The 24057-nt window shown below is 40.9% G+C and overlaps 2 protein-coding genes across 5 annotated transcripts; both read left to right on the top strand.

Moving 5' to 3' along the window:
• Positions 1-253: 253 nt before the first annotated feature.
• On the top strand, positions 254-10965 carry LOC137102570 (ankyrin repeat and SOCS box protein 2-like). Of its 3 annotated transcripts, none has more exons than XM_067482219.1 (9): positions 254-410; positions 5563-5901; positions 6718-6887; positions 7608-7763; positions 7905-8150; positions 8226-8397; positions 8598-9168; positions 9256-9409; positions 9774-10965. In XM_067482219.1, the coding sequence occupies exons 2-9, from the start codon at positions 5570-5572 to the stop codon at positions 9914-9916; spliced, it is 1944 nt and encodes a 647-aa protein (XP_067338320.1). In that variant the 5' UTR covers positions 254-410; positions 5563-5569; the 3' UTR covers positions 9917-10965. The 3 variants fall into 3 exon arrangements, with proteins under 3 accessions (XP_067338320.1, XP_067338322.1, XP_067338321.1); XM_067482221.1 differs by having other exon boundaries at positions 9256-9465; positions 9774-9913; XM_067482220.1 differs by lacking the exon at positions 254-410 and adding an exon at positions 525-548.
• On the top strand, positions 10878-24053 carry asb2a.1 (ankyrin repeat and SOCS box containing 2a, tandem duplicate 1). 2 transcript variants are annotated; one of them, XM_067482216.1, is made up of 10 exons: positions 10878-10965; positions 11761-12152; positions 14589-14699; positions 14952-15121; positions 15210-15365; positions 15837-16082; positions 17471-17642; positions 19182-19764; positions 21830-21983; positions 22067-24053. In XM_067482216.1, exons 2-10 carry the CDS (start codon positions 11788-11790, stop codon positions 22204-22206), a joined length of 2097 nt encoding a protein of 698 aa, XP_067338317.1. In that variant the 5' UTR covers positions 10878-10965; positions 11761-11787; the 3' UTR covers positions 22207-24053. The 2 variants fall into 2 exon arrangements, with proteins under 2 accessions (XP_067338317.1, XP_067338316.1); XM_067482215.1 differs by lacking the exon at positions 10878-10965 and adding an exon at positions 11183-11321 and having other exon boundaries at positions 22067-24051.
• The last annotated feature ends 4 nt before the right edge of the window (positions 24054-24057 follow it).

Genomic DNA, 24057 nt, shown 5'->3' with positions numbered 1-24057 from the left:
TATTATAAAAAAACAAGATTTAGTGAAATTGTAGAATAAACCCAGAGACAGAAATCAGTTTTAATGTGGTGACACTGTGAACACTGCATACAATCAAACAGCAAACTTTGGTTTAAGTCACATTGTTTTCTCCAGCAGAGCGAAACTTTTCAGCTCTCAGGCCTAAAGCCATCCCACACATTTGACCTGTAACCTTTATAGTACAGGTCACCAGTTCTGTTATTATCAGACAGGAGACTTCGTTTGCTCTGACTGACTTTCAGCCAGCAGAGTTTCAGATTCAGTGTTTTTGGCTGACTCCCTGTTGCTGGAGACACCACCTGACTCTTTCTGTTATTCCCAGCACACAGATCAGCTGCTGCTGCACAAGCATTAACTTTCTGCTGGAAACACACAGGACAGTTTGACAGGTAGTTATGACTCATCATCTGTTTATCGCTCTCTGGTCTTCTCAGACTGATTTTAACATTTGTTAACATTTGTTAACGTTTCTTTGTGGAAGTCAACCTCAGTCATCAAAACAAGACAGAGCTGTGTGTGATAAATGTGTGGGTACTGTGCTATTCAATAATGTTTTTTTATTTTGAATAAAAAGCTGTTTCAGATTTCAGATTGAGGGTTTTCAGAGTACATCTGAAGCTTGTTGGCAGAGCAGTGTTTCCAAATCATTATTGTTGTTATCATAATTTCCATGAGTGACCTTTAAGGTTCACATTTACATTCAGCCAGATGGTGTTTTTCAAAGTGACACAGTGAGTGACAAAGATGTTTTTTTTAAGTTTAGGTGCACCCATAAGTTGAATAGTCCTGACTTCAAAAGATTTTCAGTATATGGTGTGAGGCTGCTGAGTATGCAGGGTTTGGAAGCTTGTTCCAACATTGTGGGACCACTGAGCCTAAGACTTTTGCTTGCGATGCTGTGTAGTGAAGGGACCACCAGTGGGAGAGAGGGATTGTAGATCTGGATGGGGAAGTTCAGCTGTTGAGGTGATGAATAGGTGTGAATAAGAGCTTTGAACCTGATGAAGGCAGAGATTCAAACAGTGGTGTGACAGATGTTATAGTTAAAAGAAGGGAGGAGGATTTGGATGTAAAGGATGAACAGTGGACTGAGGATCCATGTGCTTATCAAGACCAGCATTCAGGAAACATAAAACATATAATAATATTGATCAGTGCAGTAGTGGAGGTTGAGGTACCATAGACACTTTATAGAAGCCTGTTGCATGTCAGATCAGACATCCAGCAACACATCTGCTGCAACAACTGCTGGACTATGAGAGGCCACATCTGAGCTGTCAGGGGTTCGCTCCAGCTGATCTCACACAGTACTTATACAGTGTAGATTCAAAAAACAACAGCTCACATGTTCCATTCAGTGGTGAAAACAGGTATTGAACAGCACTGATGACAGCAGAACATTTGAGACCTCCCCCAAATGTAAGATTTTAGAATGACCTTCATTGTCATTGAGCACATACAGGTTACAATGAAATTCTTTCTCTGCATTTAACCCATCAGTGGGCAGCCACAGGGGTGCGCCTGAGTAGCTAGTGCTGAATGTCTCGCTTAGGGACACCCCTGGTGGTTAGGCTGGGATTTGAAACTGCTGATTTCTGAATCCCATCCTGCTGCACTACCCATTGAGCTATTGCTTCTGGGGGGCTGAGCTGTCCCTGGGACCACTGTAATATGAACACTGAATGGGCCTGTTGTCATGTGCTAATTATTTAACCATCACTATCATAGTTATATAATCAGCTTTGTTGGTTCAATCAACAAAGTGCACAGGAGCCAAGCTTGTCATGTTCCAGTTTTCCATCCCCTTGCTTTAGTTTGATCCCTCTCCTCTTTCTGTTTTTCCCAGTCCTGGAGAAATAACAAAAACTGGGCTGTTAGCCAATGGTGGATGAACTGAAACTTCGTGACGCAAATGTGTTGAAGATGGTTTAGTGTTTAGACGTATTTGACACAGTTAAAATGGTGACATCTGCTGACAAATCTGTGGTTTTACATGTGAATGTGTGAAATAGAGGATAAAACAGTCAGAGTACACCGTTTTAATGCTGCCATGGTTGTTATTTTGTTCAATAAAGTCTGTTATAAAATTAGACAATTTTTGACAAACTCTGTAACTCTGAATATGCAGAACGAGAATCTGATGTTCAAAACCTTTCTGATCTGAGGGTCAAGTAACAAAGATTCATTTAAGGTGGTTGCATGATTCTTTGCATGGTGAAGCATGACATCAGAACTTGCTGATGTACTTGCTGCAATACTTCTTCACAAACTCATACTAGTTTGGATGTAACATCACTACTGTTAGCTGCCTCCAAAGCCTTGAGCTCCAGAGTTTCGGACCTGTTTCTTCTCTGATCATGGACTTTGGCTATTTGATTCTGGATTGAGGGTTCCATAATTTTATGGAGTTTGGATTATGGAACTTTCTGATTAATAGTAAAACGGTTGGACCTACACTCTAGTTACCTCATATATACACTCTATCTCTGGACCTTGTTGTCTACTGAGCTCTACCTAACTTCATTCATCATATGTGTGTCTATGCGGAGTTCTTGTGTCTACTTCTCCAGCCTCATCATTCCCAACTCACCTGCGGGATTGCGGCATCTTATTCTCCACTCACCTGCACCTGTCACATCCTGTGCTACAGGACTGTGGTGCACGAAGGTAGAGCTTCATGATCCGACACTTCTGTTCACTTCCTGCCCTGGACTTTTATTTTGTACCTCCTTTTCTCCACTCCCTGTCCCCAGTTCATGTCTCCAGCTTCACCAGTCATCACCGCTTACAATTGCTTTCACCTGTTCCCCTGCCTTTTTAAACCCAGCTCTGCCCTTGGTTCATTGTTGGATTATTGTCTTTGTTTGGCCCTGTCATCAGTGCATCACTTTGTGTTTCCAGTTACCTGTCTTGTGGTTCTTGGACTCCTGACCCTGTTCACATGTACTCTGTTACCAGTATGTTTGGTTTAAGGTTTGATTTGTTTTTTGATCCCCGTGTCTCAGTCGCTTCCTGTATTGTCGCCTCTTTTTGATATTATTTGTGTTCTAGTGTGACTTAGTCTGGTTTTGATGTTATGTTCATGTTTTTGCTCTTCTCAGTGTTTCTGTTTTCCTGGTGTTCGTTTAGTTTTGCTGTCCCGGTTGTTTTAGGTTATCACTCGTTTGACCCATGTTTACCATTTGTGCCGCCTTCTAGTTTATGTTTTTCTGCCCTAGTTAAATTCCTTTGAGTTTGTGTCTCAGTTAATTCCTTGTTTTTAGTTTTGTAGTCATCCCTCTGCGATTTGCAAGTTTTGTCCTTCATAGGAGTGAGTTTATGTTGGTTTCTTTCCCTATCCTGTGTTAAAATCTTTAAATAAAAACTCATCTAACCGAACTCGCCTCGTTACTCTTGGGTCCACCCTGAAAGCCTAATCCTGACACTTAGGTGCTCCAGTGAGCGCTGACTAGCTGCATAGCAGCTGCCCCATCGGTGTGAGTGTGAATGGGTGAATAAGAAGCGGTTTAAAGTGCTTTGAGTGCCAATAGGTAAAAAAGCACTTTATAATGCAGACCATTTACCATCCGGTCTTTCCCTCTACTTACCTGCTACGTTCTCTCCCACTGGGCTCCGTCATTCATCTCCTTCTGTCACCCATTCCCTGAGCTCGCCCACTGCTTTGAACTATTTCCACGTAACTCCTAGTGCTAAGCTTTTTCGGTTTCAGTAATGTTAATGTGTTATGTTGTGCTTCTCAAAGTCTGAGAGGAGTGTTAATTGTTTTCACTGCATGTGTATTGAATGTAGACAGCAGTAGCTCTTTTATTTATTCATCTAGTATAATTTATAGCTGTGGGGGGCTTTCCAGTACTGACTCATGGCCATGTCCCTAGGCCAGTCTGGGACGTCTCGATGGTGACTCAAAGTTGATCTTCTGTGAATGGTGATGTCTTATAGACTAGGAGAAAGAAGGAATCAAAAATAACAGGGATGTGGAGTTTAAGGTTAAATCAATGCAGAGAGGCTGGGTTCTGGGTTTTCCTGTCTTTTAACATATTTAAAGGAAGAACAAAGTACTGTGATTGAATGCACTAAATTAGCTTCTCTTCATTGGCTTCCCATTTAATATAGAATAGAAGTTATAACCCTGCTTCTTACATGTATAGCTCTAAATGGTCAAGATCGATCATATCTAAAAGACCTCTTAGTACCATATCATCCCAATAGAACACTTCAATCTCAGAATGCAGGCCTACTTGTGGTTCCCAGAATTTCCAAAGGTAGAATGGGAGGCAGAGGCTTTAGCTATCAAGCTCCTCCTGTGGAACCAGCTCCCAGTTTAGAGTCTGGAAGCAGACACCCTCTCTACTTTTAAGTCTAGGCTTAAAACCTTCCTCTTTCATAAAGCTTATAGTTAGAGCTGCTCTGTGACTGTGAACCAGCTCTTAGTTAGTTGGACTGCTGGGGAATCCCCTTGTTGCACTGAGGTCCTCCCCTCTCTCTTCATCCCACACATCTGTATGTAAATAGTAAATGGTCTGCACTTATATAGTGCTTTTCTACCTATTGGAACTCATAGTACTTTACACTGCTTCTCTCAATCACACACCAATGAGTGCTATGCAGCTGGCAACACTCACCGGGAGCAACTAAGTTGAGAGTTCAGTGTCTTGCTCAAGGACACTTCAACATGTGACCAGTGGAGCTGAGGAACCAACAACTGCAGGATTGATGGATAACCACTGTACCTTCCTGCGCCACAGTTGCTACTGTATGACATTAACTTTGTCTTCTTTCTCCCGTAGTTGTCTTTCTCCTTCTTTGTCTCCCTCTTTGTGCCTTTCTGCAGGTGTCCCCAGCTTTGGAATTGTTTCCAGTGTGCAGTTACTTGTCCTACCAACCTGCCTATTGTTTTGCTTGCGCTTCTTTTCTGTCTTGGCTCATTGGGACCTGTTAACAAGGGAGGTTATTAGCAGTTTCCAAGCCAGCTGTCATGATTGTACCTGAAGAACTGCAGCACCTCAGCCTCACGGGTAAAGGAGTGGGAGTCTTTGATCCATGTGAGGGTGGAAAAATGATTTTATGGAGCCTTGGGTGCAGATTCCTGAAAGGATGGCGTATATGTAGCACAGAACACAAGTGGCTTCGCAGAGAGGTTTGGTTGTGTCCGACATAATTGGATGTTATGTTATTTATGCCTTAAATTTTAATACAGGTGAGAGGTGAAGGTGCAGCTTAAACTGAGAAGTGAATTTTTAAAAACTGTCTGATCTTTTTTTGTTTTTTGGTTCGGTCTAGTTAGTGTGAAGGTGCATTATTTTTGTCTGCACAGCTTAGTGTGTTTGAGCATTTTGGCTCAGGACAGAGAAAAGAAACACCACTGACCTGCATGGCTTCTAGTCCCTGATATTACATTTACACCAAGTTCGGCCAAAGTATGAAGAGTTCAACTCAGATGACTTGTTTACACAGAAAAACCCCGTTTGTCCTGCAGCTGCAACTACTGCTGCTTAGAGTTTAGAACCAAACTAACTGCTCCTCTTCTGTCTCCACCTGTAGATCCAACATGGCTGTCTGTAATGTGGATATGGATGACTACAGTGTTTACTTTCACCTGTCGGATGAAGAGCTGCTGCAGATTGCTGTGGAGAGAAGTCTTGCTGACAACCAGTTTCCTCCACTCACTGATCAGAGGGCATCAACATCACCATTGTCATCCTCAGCCTCTTGCAGCCTGCTTACCCCAACACAATCAAATAGAAACCCCAGATGGAGACTTCCCGACTCCTCCAGAAACCCGTATTATGTCCCTCCATCTCGGTTTTCAAATGCAGAAATCCTAAATTCTGCAAACCCTCAAACATCTCTGTCTCAGTTTCTTTACAGACCCCACAAGAAGTGAGTCAGTCCAAATCCAACGTTTAGTCACACTTCAGTACAGGTTCTGACTTGGTCTTGTTTCTGTTCAGTATGTGTCTCTCACTGCTTCCAAATACCGCTCCACCTACCTCATGTCCCCAACTCTTTCCCTTCTCTGGATCACCTGCACACCATTGTAACATTTCCCAAACCCACCACGCCAACACCCATTTATTAATCAGAGTATTGCTATATGTATAGTGTACCCACCGGTCCCTCTGGCCTGTGTTTGTCACTTTCTTATCCTTGAACCTATAACTTTTTGACCTTGCATTGCTTGTTAAGTTTGTTTGGATTTGCTGACCTTGCCAGGCTATTTTTGACATCTATCAGTTTTTAGACTTCATTTCCTGTTACCCCCACTGCCTGTGTTTGAATCTTCTCACTCTCAGTTTGTTACATGTGCTTATTTTTGTCATTGAGTCCTCTGTGGCTTCACCCACTGTTGGTGAATCTAGTCCCCGAGGTTTCAGGTGGGTCAGATACTCCTGAATGTCTGAAAATCCTTCTCCACCCTGACAGTGAGGTGAGGGCATGTTACCTTTCAGAGGCTGTTGCAAGAGGATTGGCTGTTTCAGGTAGTGCCACTTTTAGATACACCTTTGTCTTGTAACCTGTCAGAAACTCTCAGAGGGCCTATGAGGTTCTCATTCAATTTGGTGGAAACTATATTGCTGCAGACCTTCCACAGATGTTGGGTGTTTGCTGGATGTGTTCATGTTTCAGATATATAGAATTTCTATCTGTTCTTTGTCTTGGTCAGTGATCTGCACTGTAACTTTGTTTTTGATTCAGAGAGCTCAGTCTGTTACAGTCTGTAATTGTGAGTGGAAATGCTGAAGCTTTGATGGATTTGGTCAGACAGAGTTCCAGCAGTCTGACAGAACCACATGATGATGGCTGGATTGCTCTTCATGAAGCAGCTTTTTATGGACAGCTACAGTGTGTCAAGATTCTTATCGAAGGTATGTTTACTGCCGATTGTCTGTAGGAAAAGATTTGACTTTTAATTTAAACGGCACAATATTTACAATGAGATTTCATAATGTGTTGATGACTTGGCTTTCCATTTCTGTTCAGTCCCAATGACCTATAACTTTCATTTTCATTTAAAATGTCTTTTCTGGTTCCAGAAATAACAGTAATATAAATATAACTAATTGTACCAATATTTCACATGCAAATTAGGTTTAGTGTCTGTTTATGACATCTCATCATACCTGCCTTCTGCATTAAGTAATAGAATCTATTCTGATGATCATTTCTATCTGCTATAACTGATGCTTTTGTCATAATCTCATCACATTTGTAATCCTGGAGGATTTTTTGGTTGGTTGGTCACATACACACTGTTGTACTCTCTACACTTAAGTCCCGGTGTTTTGTCAATAAATCATTGATCAGTTGTTGTGAAATTTGACCACCAGATTCATTGTAATGGTTCCCAGAGGATACATCCTCTTGACTTTGGTTATCTGTCTTCTAGCTGTAGGTTTTCTATTTGTTCATATTAAGATGTCCTGTACTTTTTAGTTTAATTTTAATACGTCTGACCCTCTATTCTAACTTAAGAAATCTAAGTTCAGGACCAGTTATTCCTGCTTCAATTACTCTTTGAGAGACTGTTTTCACAGCTATAAATATACAGTTAAGATAGGATATGTGAAATTTTGTTCTGTCCACAGCTCATCCTGACTCTGTGAACATGTGTAATTTGAGGAATCAAACTGCTTTGATGTTGGCTGTTGAGCGCAGAAACGTCTCGTGTGTCGACTTTCTCCTGAAGCATAGAGCCGACCCAAACATGGCTAACAAGGACCGGGACACTCCCCTGTTCACAGGTTACATCACAGTGACAAGTTACAGGGACAGGATCATAAGAGTTGTTTTAACAAAACTGTATTGTTTATAAAGGTTGAGTGGGTATAAAAGTGGACAGTATCTCAGATGCCTGTGGTATTTATATTATTGCTGTATTTTAGCATGTGAGCATCCAAATGAAGCAATCGTGGATCTGTTGCTGAGGTGTGGAGCTCAAGTAAATTGCTCCTGCAGTCAGGGAGGAAGTGCTCTTCATGAAGCATGCAGGCATGGCCAAGTGAAGCTCTGTCAGATGTTGCTGGAGGCAGGAGCCAATCTACAAACCAGAAATATCTATGGCATCCAACCTTTCTTTGTCAGTTCACAGCATGGACATGTTGACATCATCCACCTGCTGGCCAAGAGAGGTCAGTACTACAAACCTATCATTGTCTTCATTGTCTTTTGAGTCTCTCAGGAGTAAACATGTTTTTGTTTTCCAGGTGCAGATATAAATGGACAGGCAGGAGATGGAGCCTCACCACTGTATGAAGCCAGTAAAAATGGTCACGTTTCAGCTGTGGAGGCACTTCTGTCTCTGAAAGCTGACGCTAATCGATCCATGAAATCTGGTCTGCTGCCACTTCATGTAGCCGTTCAGAACAATCACATAAGGTCTGAAATTCTGAGATCTGTCAGTCACTGGTATTACCTTCATTACCCAGTGCTCTGTGTTTCACAAGGAAGCATGAGATATTAACTGTTTGCTATAAAGTAATGTATGTGAGAATATTCAACCATGCCCAAGCAGAATCTGCCAAAAATGTGTTTCAAAAATCACCATGTACACCCTAATATCTACATTTCATTTCCAGAATTGTGTCACTGCTGATCCCAGTCACCAGCAGGGTCCGAGTCCAGCACAGTGGCATCAGTCCTTTGCACATTGCTGCAGAAAATAACAGGGATGACATCTTGGAGCTGCTCATTGAGTCCGGCTTTGATGTCAACGCCAAGCTATCTGAGGAACGCTCAAAGATGTACGAGGACCGGCGGAGCACATCACTCTACTTTGCTGTCTTTAACAGGAACCTGGAGGCTACAGAGCTGTTGCTGGAGGCTGGAGCTGATCCCAACCTTGATGTCTTTAACCCACTGCTCATTGCCATCCGGCTCAGCTGGATGGACATGGCAACACTGCTGCTGAGGTATGATGCTGACATAAATGCTCAGATCTCCATGCCGCCTTCTTCGTTTCCATCTGCCATCCTGCTGAGCATGGAGTCTCTGCCCATGCTCAAACTGCTGCTGGACAACGGCTGTGACGCCAATCCCTGCTTTGACTGTCTGTATGGTCAAAAACCACATCCCGATGTCACACCATCACACCATCCTATTGAAGAAATGCAGGTCATGGGAGATGCAGCACCAGAGCGTCCTGTTCAGGTGAGTTCAGAAATGTACGGTATCAATCAGTGTATGTTATAAAAATATGTCATTTGTCCTCTCATAGTGTCCATTGTCCTGTTTCAGTTCTGTGAAGCTGTCTCTAGGAGGTCTTTCTGTCAGATCGGCGGTCCAATCATCTCTCTGCTGTTGGACTATGCCAGTCATGTCCGTCTGTGCTCTCAGTTGTTGGGGGTTCTCGAGAGTCGCAGTGACTGGCTGCAAATCAAACTAAAAGCTCGTAAGGGGAAAAAAAAAAACACCACTGAGGTGACAGGTGTCAAAACTTGATGAATGGTATGGCTTAAAGGTTTCCTCGGTCAGTTACTGGACCTTGTCTTGTGGTAGTCTGCAAACCAAGCTGAAAGATTCTCATTTTTAGGTTCATAAAACAATTGAGTTTTTGGAGAATGTTATGGTGCTTTAGGGATTTCTAGAAGGTTTTGAGTTCCCTAAAAGGGTCCTTTAAAAAGATTCTCAGTTCAAAAAGTCTTAGTTAATAAAACTTTCAAAGTTTCAAAGAAAGCTGTTATGAAAGCCTGAGTTCAAGCGTTTCTATAAACACCTCAGTTCTTATGAGTTTCTGTTTTCTGTTTGTTCTTCAGTTCCTCCTCACCCTCTGATGCAGCTCTGCAGACTAAAGATCAGACGCCTGGTTGGAGTCCGACGACTCAAACTGCTCCACACTCTGCCACTTCCTGTCAGACTCTTCCGCTTCCTGCAGTACGACATGCGCTCACTCACCTGAGGTCACCTGACTTGAGTCAAAAACAATTTCTAGATATTTATCAGTGGACTTAGTTCTGCACAGAATCACTAACTGATTAGTAGCTGGTCAGTTTAACATATAAATGTCACGGTGAATGTTCTTAAAATAATTTCAGCACAGATGTTTGTATTGGGATTTTAACTTGTTGATGGAATATTGTCATTAAAGTAGTACAAACTACTGGACCATACTGTACTGCTCTGTTTGTTTTAACATTGGCTCACTTTCAATCAGCAGCTGAAGCTAACATTTATTTACAGATTGTCTGAATTTAAATTACTGGTTGGTTTAACTCAGTTCTGTCAAAATAACCTAGGACAATCCCTGGTTATTGTTGGTGCAAACTAATCCACATATTTTAGTGTGTATAAATATAGCTTTCTTTCTACAGTTTAGATTTACATGGTTTACATTATGAACAATGCTGGTTTACAACTTTCAGTGTTCTCTTTCCACTTAACCACAGCAAGAACTGGTCTGAGTTAGACCAGTATGTGACCTGAGCTTAAACCAGGACAGAGCTAGGATTGACTGGGGTCAGAATAAAGATTAATTTCTGACAAAAGTCAGATTAAGCTGTGGGAACATGTGTTACTAAAATGAATAGATCCATGAATAACTACACAGAGTAACCACAGAGACTGCAGATGGAACAAAACTCAGATTAAATCAGAACCTGGAACATTGGTTGGATGAACTAAGATTAAACAGGGACAGATTACATAAAGATTTGAGAATTAATTCAGTTTTGATTGATCTGCAATAAATCTGTTTAAACATAATGTTTTATGTTTCAGTCAGTCTGCTGTCCTGTAATGACCCTGCAGTGTTTTTAAATAACTCAACCTGTAACATTAGAGTTAGCGGTCAGCTGGTCAACAAGCTCTAACTTCTGGTCTTAAAATAAACGTTAAGTAACACTCCACCACCATCCCCCACACAATGACGTGCAGACGACATATAAACATGTGGCTGGGTTTGAACTCAGGAAAAACTTTGCACTAACAAAAACAACCCTTTTAAACAAGGTGAGTGCATTTATTATTCTCTCACATCCAGTTTTTATCGTCAGTTTTGTTTTGGGTTTCCTTACTCTTTGTGCCTTTTATTCAACATTGGATTTATGTCTTCAAATACTTCTGTTTTTTTTACACTACAGTTATCTGAAGTGAATCTAAACTAACTAGACCTTTAAGTAGGGTTGATGTTAACAATTCTACATTGCACACAGAAAAAAAAAAAAAAAGATTATACATGACTGGGGCGACTGTGGCGCAGGAGGGAAAGCAGTCGTCCACCAAGCCCCCAGTTGCTGGTTCGATCCTAGCTCCTCCGGTCACAAGTTGAATTGTCCTTGAGCAAGACCCCCACTTAGTTGCTCCTGGTGAGTATTGGATAGCTGCATAGCACCTCACCGATTGGCGTGTTAGCATGTGTGTGATTGTGACTGCAAAAGGGTGAATAAAAAGCAGTGTAAAGTGCTTTGAGTACCAATATATAAAAGCGCTATATAGCTGTAGGTGCAGACCATTAACTATTTACATGGTGGAAATATAATGAACACAAGGCAAGATCAATAAAGCAGTAAAACATAACTTCAGTGTACATTTTGAAAAGTGTTGAGTGAGTTTCTGTGCTAACAATAGAGATAGATAAACTCAAATGAAAAGGTCCATATACCACATAAACTAATTCAAAAAATAAAAGGACTTTGGTTAAAAGTTAATCTATGATGTCAAAGTTGTAATCATCAATGCTAAAAATCTGTATTTGTCTGATTAACCTGACTGATCCTGTTCTAACTTTTGTTTCTCTTTGTTTAGTTTTAACTTTATCCCCACAGCTCTATCATGGCTGCAGCCACCATCTCTCATTCTGGATCAGCAGCTCCTTGTGGCAGCTTGGAGGATTATTCCCTCTACAGTAACTTGAGTGATGACGAACTGCTGCAGCTTGCTATTGAACGCAGTCTGACTGACACACACTGCAGCAATACCAGTGCAGCCAGCAACATTGCCACTACAACTACCAACACTTTATCTGCTGCAACCACACCTGCTCACCTACCTGACAGGAACATGAACCCTACAGGAAGAAACACCAATCAGCTCAAACCAAAACACTCCTCTAATTCACCTGCAAATGCTTCATCTCCAACACAGACCACAGCACACTACAGTTCTCCAAATCCTCCAGCTGAAAATCCTCCTGATCCGTAAGTGAGCTCATACAATTTCTACTCCACCTGTGTATTTATAATTCTTTTGAGAAAATGGTTACGGGTCTGATGAAATGAATTGGAACATAATTCTGCTTTAAGAATTTCAAAAGTACAGAGGAGAACTGCCTTTTGAGGTCAAATCTGACAGAGGAACTGGTCTTGTATCCAGGCACTGACATATGTTCTGTCAGGTACAGTATATCCTACCACTCTGCAGGCCTGTGTCCTGCAAGGATAGGAATTCAGAGTTGAGTGGAGGATAAGGTAGTTAAAGGTGAAGGCAGGGACATTCCTCTGTGGTGGGGAAGGAGCAGGGTTTGGTGGAAGTGTTAGATGGAGCAGTAACATTTATTTATAGCTGGGCTTACCTCCACGCACAGCATTGGTTTTAGAACCAAACTCTTATAGACTGGCTGAACTCTGTTCTGTTCAAGACTTGCCCAGAGTAAGAGGCATAAGACAGGTGTGGAGATACCAGTTGAGCACCAGTATGTTGTAGTTCCCCCTGAAGAACCAGAAGTTCACGTCCAAGAAACTGAAATTGCTGAAAGAAGTGCTCTGACTGTTGTCTGGGCCTATGCACCAAACAGCACTTTGGAGTACCCAGCCTTCTTGGAGGCCTTGGGTGGGGCCTTGGAAAAGGCACTGCTTTGATAACACATGGTTCTGACTTCAGTGATCACATGAACAATGGTTGAGAAACCTGGAGCTACCAGAGGTCATACCATCAGATCTGAGGGCATATACAGTATTGTTCAAAATAATAGCAGTACAATGTGAATGACCAGAATAATCCAGGTTTTTAGAATATTTTTTATTGCTACATGGCAAACAAGTTACCAGTAGGTGCAGTAGATTCTCAGAAACAAACAAAACCCAGCATTCATGATATGCATGCTCGTAAGGCTGTGCAATTGGGCAATTAGTTGAAAGGGGTGTGTTAAAAAAAATAGCAGTGTATGCCATTGACTGTACAAACTCAAAACTATTTTGTACAAACGTTTTTTTTCTAGCATTTAGCAATCCTGTGAATCACTAAACTAATATTTAGTTGTATGACCACAGTTTTTTAAAACTGCTTCACATCTGTTTGGCATGGAGTCAACTAACTTGTGGCATCTCTCAGCTGTTATTCCACTCCATGATTCGTTTGGGGTCATTGTCTTGTTGAAACAACCATTTCAATGGCATGTCCTCTTCAGCATAAGGCAACATGACCTCTTCAAGTATTTTGACATATGCAACTGATCCATGATCCCTGGTATGCCATAAATAGGCCCAACACCATAGTAGGAGAAACATGCCCATATCATGATGCCTGCACCACCATGCTTCACGGTCTTCACTGTGCACTGTGGCTTGAATTAAGAGTTTGGGGATCGTCTCACAAACTGTCTGTGGCCCTTGGACCCAAAAAGAACAATTTTACTCTCATCAGTCCACAAAATGTTCCTCCATTTCTCTTTAGGAAAGTTGATGTGTTCTTTGTCAAATTGTAACCTCTTCTGCACATGCCTTTTTTTTAACAGTGGGACTTTGCGGGGGATTCTTGAAAATACATTAGCTTCACACAGACGTCTTCTAACAGTACAGTACTTACAGGTAACTCCAGACTGTCTTTGATCATCCTGGAGCTGATCATTGGCTTAGCCTTTGCCATTCTGGTTATTCTTCAATCCATTTTGATGGTTGTCTTCCGTTTTCTTCCACGTCTCTCTGGTTCTCTACACTGTTCTTCTGCACAATGTCTTGAATGACCCATTTTCCTCAGGCTTTCAAATGCATGTTTAACAAGTGCTGGTTTCATCCTTAAATAGGGGCCACCTGATTCACACCTGTTTTTTCACAAAATTGATGACCTCAGTGATTGAATGCCAACCTGCAATTTTTTTAACACACCGCTTTCAAACTAATTGCACAGCCCTACGAGCATGCATATCATGAATGCTGGGTCTTGTCTGTTTTCTGAGAATCTACTGCACCTACTGGTAACTTGTTTGCCATGTTGCAATAAAAAATATACAAAAAAATCTGGATTATTCTGGTTAGTCACATAGTACTGCTATTATTTTTGAACAATACTGTATCTTGGACACTGCTGAAAAGAGGAACAAACCTGTCAACTAATCACCATCTGTTTACATCAAATGGTGAGAGACACTGTTAGACAGACCTGATAAACCCAAAAATGTAGTTCGGTTGAAATAGAAACATCTGAGGGAATTTTTTGGTCACAGACCTAATTTCTTTGCAGGAGAACAGTCCCAGTTTAACTCTGAAATACACCTGGATTTAGTCTTAGTTTAACAATGAGGCAAGTTTAGTACCAGTTTAACGCTTTCTGAAGTAGAACTGCTTTTACTCCGAGCTTAACCGTCCTTGAGGAAAGACTCTACTCTTATTGCTGTTTTTTTCTTGGTGGTGTAACAGAAAGACATTTGATGGGACCATCAGTCGCTTCATGACGGGGTCTGGAAAGAGGATGGTAGCTTATCGTAGACCAGATGGGAATCTGGTCTTCATTGGTCCAGAACCTGAAGAGTAAGTTTACATCTGTTAAAAAATATATTTGTTTATAAAACCATCTCTATCACCTGGTGTTTCACTTGAAGTGTTTCTATGAATTAAACCATCCTCCTTGAATGTCTGGGGTGACAGGTGATGATAGTTGAAACAGGTTAGAGAAATAAGCATAAGTGAAATGATGAGGAAAAGTACAACAGGTAAGACAGTGAGGTCAGGTGAGACCGGTGGGACAGGGGAGACGATGGCCGATGGGTATTTTATCTCTAGGGATGAAGAGCCTCTGTTTAAAGCAATCAGTGCTGGCGACGTGAGCAGGGTTAAAGCACTAATGATGCAACCGGGGACGAATCTAATGCTGCCGAGTAAACCTGGCTGGCTCGCCATTCACCAGGCAGCATGGTTTGGTCAGGACACCTGTGTGAACGTCATGTTGTCAGGTAGATACACACAGGATCTTTACACAAAGACATAAAGTCATAAATACACAACAGAGTGCAGAGAAATTTTCTGTGGTTCATTCCTCAGCTCAGCCTGGGATGATCAACAAGCAAACTGATCGTGGCGAGACAGCACTGCTCCTTGCTGTCACCAAAGATCGGCTGAGATGTGTTCAGGTGCTTTTGGAACATGGAGCTGACCCTGACATCAGAAACTATGACAAAGAGACTCCTCTGTACAGAGGTAAGCTTGACAGGAAATGACACTGGTCAAAAACCTGAACAAAAGTGATTTGGTCTAAAAGGAATCATCATGAGTTCACAAAATAGAGGAGCAGACATCTAATATTGTTCTAATTAAAAAATCTGTTTTGAATAGCATTTAATAGGATTTAGGTGATTTTAAATGTACCTTTAATTTTTCAGTTTCTTGGCTTAAATTCTGTAAGGTCTTGATCCTACCATGTAAACTTCCTTGCGATGATTCTTGTTTTGGTTTGGTGCTATACATATACATCAAATTTAACCAAGTACCAACAAGTACTGTTGCCACATTGACACTAAACTTAGAGTATCTGCCAATACTAAATACTGATTTGACACCCAAACATAGGAAATTTTTTCTAAAATCAATTTAAGTACTGAACCTTCTCCATAACAAACTTGGTTTCAGTAGTCTTGATGGCTTATCACTAACTTTTTTTATTCTCCACAGCCTGTGAGAGGAACAATGCTGCTACAGTGGCCATGTTGTTAAACCATGGTGTGGGGGTAAACACTCACTGTATTCATGGTTGCACTCCGCTGCAGGAAGCTGTGGCTCAGAGCAATGTAGAGATCTGTGAGATGCTGCTAAAGGCTGGAGCCAAACACAACCTCACCAACATGTTTGGCATTTCACCAGTGTTTACAGCGGCTCAGAGTGGAAATCTTGCCCCTCTACGCTTCCTACTCAGACATGGTAAACTATGGAGATGGTTTATAGCACTGATACTCATTCCTAACAAATGTAAGATGCTGTCCTGCTTTTTTTTTGCAACCATCTCTGCACTAATCCCTGCTGATTACCTGGATCAGGTGTGTTGAATCAATCAGAAGCTGGAAAATACCCATACTTCCCACACTCCACCCTCATATAAGAGGGTATCTGCAGGACAGAGGCTTGCGTAGGCCAGGAATGAGTATAGTTTGTAATAATCATTTTCTAATTGCTAAATTAAACTGAAACCTGTTTTACATATTTTGTAGAGGCAATAACAGGCGAAATCAACCCCAGACATTGTCATGAGTTGCGTTTCACACATGTAACACACAGCGGGAGCTAGTCTGAGTCAGAAAGTGTTCTCACTAGAGAAACTCTGCTCGATTTCAGTGTGTGGTCTGTGCACACATGGGGCACAAAATGATAGAAAACCTACGCTGTGGGAAACAGAATTTTGTTTACAGCAAATTTGCAAGTGCCACTGTTGCACCCCTAGGGGCAGGGGTTAGGAGTGCAGCATACAAGGACAAATAGTTTTGTTCCCTCCCCCGTCCCCAAGCCAAAATCCATAATCCAAACTTTAAAATTAAGTGAGGAATTTATTTCTACAACTAAGAGAATGAGGGTAACAAGAGAAAATGATAGAAAGAAAATGGCAGTTCACCCCTACATCTAATCTTGTACATATTACTATAAATAGTATTAAAGCTGGTCCTAAGTAATACTATTTACAAACTACACAATAAATACACAAGACTATGGCACAAGGCCTAACAATCGAATAATCCAGCTAACAATAATCCAAAATTCACAAAATTGTTGAAGAGGGTTTGGAGGCAGAGGAGCTGCTGCCAAAAAAGCCAGTCTAGTTGGAGTGAACCAGACTTTTCAAATTCCAGGATGTGTAAGATGGACCAGTCAGCTGCCAACACTGCCCCCCAATCCAGACTGTCAGACAGGGCTTCTACAACTCAGGCACAAAGTTGTAACACCATTAACAAGACTTCAGAGCAAAGAATGTTTTCAGCAAGACAGCATTTGTTTCTACTAAGTGGGACAAAGCTTCCCAAAATCTTTATTTGGAAGATCCTGGTTGCAAGAGGAAAAGAGGACATAAGTTGCAACTCTGACCTTCAAACTGACTCCTCTATAAACCAACTCATTTGTTTAAATATAGTCTGTTTATTACTACTTCTATTAAGGCTGCTGCTAGCTACCAACATCATTTGAGTTTAGCTTAGTTGGCCTCTGAAAACTCACTAGGTGGGCTGATCTAAATACCTATTAACTCATTGAGTCACTATATATAGTCTGAAGTTTTAAGAATTTTCTCGAACTTAACCCTCAACCCTAAATGGTTCCTGCAGGTGCAGACATGAACAGTCAGGCTGCTGATGGAGCCACTGCTCTGTATGAGGCTGCTAAAAATGGACATGAGGACATTGTAGAGCTCCTTCTCTCCCAGAATGCTGATGCCAACAAACCCGGAAAGACTGGATTATTACCACTTCACATCGCTGCCCAGAGAGGAAGTAACACGTAGGCTCACTCATCTCTTTCTTCCTCTTTTAATTTATAGTTGAAGTTGTCAGAATCTCAAAGACCATGTTTCTATATTTGGTGGAACCAAAATCGTCCAAGTTAAAAAGTAATGCCCTTGTGTTTGTAAGTTCTGAAGGCACAAGACTGAGCTTTAAATTAATAACTGACCACTAAACCACAGTTTTAGGTTAAATGTGGTGAGGTGAGATACAATGAATGAGGCCATAGTTTGATATTTTCGATCAACAATGAGAATGTGTCCCGATTCAGTTGGAAGATATTCGCTTTAAATTTAACTGAGACTGGAAGAAAATAAAATAATAATTAATTTAATAATTTTTTAAATGTTGAGCCCAATCTAAAATCAGGGGTGGGGGGTTGACCAGGGAAACCACATAATGCAATCCATGTTTCTTGGTGAGGTAAACATAAATGAGATGAGATCTATAGTTGCACAAATATAAAATAAGACATCAACTGTTAAACTGTGATTAAAGCATTTGATACTATAGATCATTGTATTGTAATTACAAAATGAGAGGTGTATAGTATTAGATGAGTAGTGGTTAAATAAATTGGTTAAAAGAATTTGTAGCTAACAGACAACGATATGTATAGTTTGCTGGCATTACATTTGAGCATATGAAAATTAAGTGTGGAGTTCCACAAGGTTGTGTACTGGGGACTAATCTCTTTATTTTGTATATTAACAATATATGTGAAGTATCGCATACATATTGTTTCATTCTGTTTGCGGACAACACAATTTTTTCAGTTCAGAAATGTATTTAACATTTTTAACTAGAAGGATTGTGAAAATAATACTTGTACAAAAACAAAGATAAAGAATGTGAGAAACATTTAGTTTCAATTTTTTAAAAAAAGGATGAAAACGTGTGGTCTCTAGATGGAGTTGTCATTGAACTTGTTTTTGACAAAATCCTGACCCAGACCCTCCTATTGCATGTATAAAATCAAAGGTGTTCAAGAAAATGTATGTTTTGAACAAAGCCAAGTGTAAAATTATAATGCACTGCCCGTGTGGTATTATTATGTTACTGTGTGGGTAACATAAACCAAAGTGTTTAAAAATTCTATGTTGTTATTGCAGGAGAGCAATAGGAATTACACATAAGGTGCATGCAAGAAATATACCAACACATTGTTTATAAACTCTGGATCATTAAGTTTATGACATTGTTGGCTATGCAGGGTGCAAATATTACAACATATGAAGAACTTAAAAATACAGTTCTGTGGTTGAGAATCCTCAAAGCAGATTAAAATTTAGGCACCACTTGGCACAGACAATGTTAAAACTAGAAAAATGTTTCTGTGTGTGAAATTCAGCTTTTTAGTGATTTATTGTAGGAGGACATAGAGCTTTTAAAATATAATATAATAATAAATTATAAAACATGAACAATGTTTAAACATAAAGTTCAAACATTTTATCAAGTGAAGAAGTTGCTGCTGGTTTGTCTAATAGATCAGGGTTTGTCGTGGGCTAACTTCGGTGATGTTTCCTTTTCTCAGCATCGTGTCCATGTTGATCCCAGTCACCAGTAAGGCCAGAGTCCGACGGACTGGTATCAGCCCGCTCCACCTGGCGGCCGAGCGGAATCGTGATGACGTGTTGGAGAGTCTGATCAAAGCAGGTTTTGATGTCAACGCTCAGATGTCTGAAGAGCGGTCAAAGTCATATGAGGACCGCCGCAGCACTGCACTCTATTTTGCCGTCATCAACAACAATGTTGATGGTGTTCGCATGCTGCTGGAGGCTGGTGCCAACCCAAACCTGGACATGTTCAAGCCACTGATGGTGGCAGCAAGGCTGGCCTGCATCCGGACCGTCGTCTTGCTTGTGGAGCACGGTGCTGATATCAATGCCCCCATCCCCACCCACCCTACCACCTTTCCGGCTGTCTACATGTTCTCTATGAAGTACCTGTCCATTTTTAAGTACCTGCTCGACCATGGAGGCCATGCTGTCTCCTGCTTTGACTGTGTCTACGGCAGCGGACCTCATCCCCCAATCAAAACCACCCGTTCACAGAGAGATGAGCTCCATTACAGTGACAGTGTCCTGCCAGAAATACAGTCCAGGAGAGGTGTTCAGGTGCAGTTTGACATTTTACATTTAAACCTACTGTTATGTTTGTTTCTCAGGAACAGCAATGGTGTTTCTGGGTCAATTTGACCTGGGACATGTTTAATTAACCAAAAGTGTCAGAAACCAAACATTCCCAATAAACATTGTTTATATGCCTTAACTGCATTACGAACAATTTCTATCAATATTTAGTGCATTGGTGTTCTTGAGGATGAGTATAATTCACTCTTTTTTTATAAAAAATTATTAAAAATGATAAGAAATTATTTTTAAATTTCTATTTCTCTTTTAATTGAGTGATGTTGATAAATTAACACAAGACAAAATCATGTAAAGACAATGTTTGGAAACACACACAAAAAAATTTAATAGTTGGAAATGAACAAGTTGCATGTGTGTGCATCTACACAGGACATGAGGGGCATGTCATCACAGTTTCATTTTATGTTAATTACACTTACTAAGGGAAATCTGGAGAGGTGGAGGTCTGCTCTAGAAAGCAAAGGAATGAAGCTTAGCCACACCAAGACAGAATACGTGTGTGTGTGAATGAGAGGAAGCCAAGTGGAACAATGAGGTTACAGGGAGCAGAGGTGAAGAGGCGAGTGCAAGCAGGTTGGAACGGGTGGAGAAAAGTGTCAGGTGTGTTGTGTGATAAAACGGTATCAGCAAGAATGAAAGGAAAGGTGTTCAAGACGGTGGTGAGACCAGCAATGTTGTTCGGCTTAGAGACAGTGGGACTGAAGAAAAGACAGGAGGCCGAGCTGGAGGTAGCAGAGCTTAAGATGTTGAGGTTCTCTTTGGGACTGACAAAGATGGACAGGATCAGGAATGAGGACATCAGAGGTACAGCTCATGTTAGATGTGTTGGAGATAATGTCAGAGAGGCCAGATTGAGGTGGTTTGGACATGTTCAGAGGAGAAACTGTGACTATATCAGTAGAAGGATGCTGAGGTTGGAGCTGCCAGGCAGGAGGTCTAGAGGAAGACAAAAGAGGAGATACAGTGAGACACACATCCATCTGTTTTCTTGTGTTCAGGTGGGGTCTGTAGCTTAATCCAGGTAGTTCAAATGTTCCTTTCTCCAGCAACACTTTTGAGCCCCTCCTGCTAGAGCCAAGGCCAGGTAGACCCAGCGTGTTCAGCTTCTGCCCTGAAGTCTCGTCCCAGTGGAAATCTAGAAAACCTCCAGTAGAAGCTGATAAAGAGTATACTGATCCGATGACCAAAGCACCTAATATACCTCTGGTAAAGAGGAAGTAGCAGGGGCTCTACTCAGAACCACTTCTGGGTGGCCAAATTCTGAGCTCTTTCAGAGGACACTCTGAGATGCTTCCATTCATGATATTTGTTTTGGTCACTACCCAGATCATAAGTGAAATCCTAGGTGGAGGTAACAACACTCCATATACATCCCCAGTCTATGGCAGAATTACTCAAAGGCACCTTTGCCCTTGAGTTGTAGATTAGGAATCTACAATAGTGATACAAGGGATCTGGACAGTAGTGTGACATGTGCCGGAAGGGTTTGATGGTGCTGCTGGGGCTACCAGGGTATAGCAGCAGTTAAGACCAAATATGCTGCCTGAAAGACAAAGGGGATTTGGTCAGTAAAACTCAGTTGATCGTTAATGACGACCCCCAGATTTCTGGCGGACTTTGTGGTGATGATCCTAAGTTGATGCTGATTTTATGGCAGACTTTCTGGGGACAATCACCAACATTTTAATTTGATGCTAATACTGTGTTGTATGGAAGGTTTGACTAGGAAAACTAGAACCTTTGTCTAGAAAATTGAAATCCAAGCAGAGGTGTCAGAATCCAGGCAGACATTTTCAGTGAGGAATGCTGCTTCTTTAGAATGACCACTCCTGAAACCAAATTGGTCAACATCAAGAAGGTTGTTCATAGAAATTCTATGAAAGAAATTCTGAGGTTTAATTGAAGACCACTTGTTCAAGGGTCTTGGCAAGAAATTGAAGAATATTGATTCATAGTTCTGTTATTGGCTGATTAATGATAGACAGATGGACTCTATTATTGATAATAATTTTTGCCTATTGATTGACAGTTTTGTGAGATGATCTCAGCTCCCAGCATCAGTCGGTGGGCGGGTCCCATCATTGATGTCCTATTGGACTATGTAGGTCACGTGACTCTGTGCTCCAGACTCATGGAACACCTGGACAGCTACTCCGACTGGAGCATCATCAAAGAGAAAGCAGGTCTGTCTGTTGAATTTGGTTTGTCTACAATGTTATTGCTTTGTGTGGTAATTCTCCAGTCCTGTTACTGGTTTGTGTTTCAGCCCCCCCACGACCACTGCTGCAGCTCTGCCGACTGCAGATCCTGAAGGTGGTTGGACGCCATCAGGTGAAGAAGTTGCCACTGCCTGGCAGTATGATCCGTTTCCTGCAGCACCAGGAGGCTCCACTTGATGAGTGCTGAAATCCAATTTACAGTTTGCTCAGGACAATGGTCCTGCAGATTAACAGTTTGATTTGTGTAAAACTGGTTATGTATAGAAGTTTTGTTTGGGAATGTTTTTGGGTCAGGGTTATGTTTAAAATAAAACAAAATAAAAATAAAACCTTTATTCAGGGTTAGGGTTAACATGGCAACTGTGTAAAACAAAGTTCAAGTTTCAGCTCAGTGTTTTCAGTTTTATCAAATTTGTAGGAATGAGGCTTGAAATAAGACAAGTCAAGGTTTCACTACAAACATCTCTCTGACAGAGCTGCAGCATTACGATTTCATAGTGACGATGATAATGATGATCAAGGTAAGGACCCATCTCGTCCTTGAGGACATGTATCAGATGATTAAGGAGCTGGATCAGTGAGGTCCAAAGCTTTGAGTCTTCACAGGTAACTAATGACTACATGTTTAATTTACATTTACATTTACATTTAGTCATTTAGCAGACGCTTTTATCCAAAGCGACTTACAAGTGCTACAGCTGGTTTCATTAACCAGCTGTAGCAGAGACTGATCTTTAACAGTCACATCACTCTGACCTCACACTGTAACAGCAGACATAAACACAAACACACACATTTCAGGTCCAAATCCGATAATGACCACAGTCCTGCTGACTGATCTGGACTCAACACTGAGGCAGATTCTTGCTAAAATGAATCTGGATTGTTTCAGGATGAGGTTGTGATAAGATTTTTCCTCTAGCTGGGTGAAGCACTGAGATCCACATCTTAGAGAAGAGAAGAACCAGTTTAGTGGTTGATAAAATGATATTTCTGGTCATGGATAAGTTTTATCTTTTGATTCCTGTATTAATGATTTATTTGCATTTGTAAATGCAGACATTATTTTATTATAAACAAAACTGTTTGTGTAAAGAGGGAAATAAACATAGAGAAAACAGCAGTAATTTTTAAGTTTAGTGTTTGCTATGATTTGTTTCTAATGTTGGTGAAATATTACTGAAAATGTTCTGACAATACTCAGGTGATAATAGTCTATCACAGGGGTCACCAACATGGTGCCCATGGGCACCAGGTAGCCCGCAAGGACCACATGAGTAGCCCGCGGGACTGTTCTAAAAATATCTCGCCTTAGTGCCACTTACCAATGAGCTGCATCTAATTTTTTTGTTGCTATTGTTTTTTAAATCACATTTGATAGTTATTGTGAGAAATCATTACATGATCTGTGTCTTCACATAGAAGAATATCATTAATTTAATAAATTATTAATAATAACATATAATTAACGGTAAATTCAGCAAATTTGTTATTTCAAAAGTGCGTATTAAACTGGTAGCCCTTCACATTAATCGTTACCCAAGAAGTAGCTCTCAGTTTCAAAAAGGTTGGTGACCCCTGCGCTATCATGTGTGGACTTTTTCACTGCCCTCTGACATGTCAAACTCAGGGCAAAACATAACCTTAATCTGAAAACCTGGTTTTCTGTCTGCAGGTGGGTGTGTCTGAATCTGTATTCTACTGCTGTTTGGGGTCAGACTTTAATTTGATAGTCTGCAGGATTCAGGTCAAATGTTTGTGGACTCAGTTGTGTCTGGTTCTGTCACTCTGCATCATTATTAATTTATTATTACCAGATGTGATTTCTGATTGTGTTCATACTGATATTTATTGTCTTTTCATCATGTGTCACCATCATTGTCGTCACAGTGTTATGAAGCCCTGAGCAGATTAGTCTCTCCATCACTTTTTAATTCAACTTGAAGAATTCACATGAATGTGTTGCTGCTTGTTTATGTTTATGTTAGATTTCCTCCTGTTTATAACAAAAAACTATTTATTAGAATTTGAACTCAAG

The sequence above is a fragment of the Channa argus genome, chromosome 17 (assembly GCF_033026475.1).
Source record: "Channa argus isolate prfri chromosome 17, Channa argus male v1.0, whole genome shotgun sequence".
NCBI lineage: Eukaryota > Metazoa > Chordata > Actinopteri > Anabantiformes > Channidae > Channa > Channa argus.
This window is presented reverse-complemented; position numbering and strand designations above follow the sequence as displayed.

What these genes read in the sequence shown, in the direction of transcription:
- LOC137102570 (XM_067482219.1), top strand. Translation starts at nt 5,570, where the DNA reads ATGGCTGTCTGTAATGTGGATATGGATGACTACAGTGTTTACTTTCAC. An exon ending in CTTTACAGACCCCACAAGAA is followed by an intron (nt 5,902 to 6,717) that starts GTGAGTCAGTCC and finishes TTTTTGATTCAG; the next exon opens with AGAGCTCAGTCTGTTACAGT. An exon ending in TGTCAAGATTCTTATCGAAG is followed by an intron (nt 6,888 to 7,607) that starts GTATGTTTACTG and finishes TTCTGTCCACAG; the next exon opens with CTCATCCTGACTCTGTGAAC.
- asb2a.1 (XM_067482216.1), top strand. Translation starts at nt 11,788, where the DNA reads ATGGCTGCAGCCACCATCTCTCATTCTGGATCAGCAGCTCCTTGTGGC. An exon ending in ACGCTTCCTACTCAGACATG is followed by an intron (nt 16,083 to 17,470) that starts GTAAACTATGGA and finishes TGGTTCCTGCAG; the next exon opens with GTGCAGACATGAACAGTCAG. An exon ending in GCCCAGAGAGGAAGTAACAC is followed by an intron (nt 17,643 to 19,181) that starts GTAGGCTCACTC and finishes TCCTTTTCTCAG; the next exon opens with CATCGTGTCCATGTTGATCC.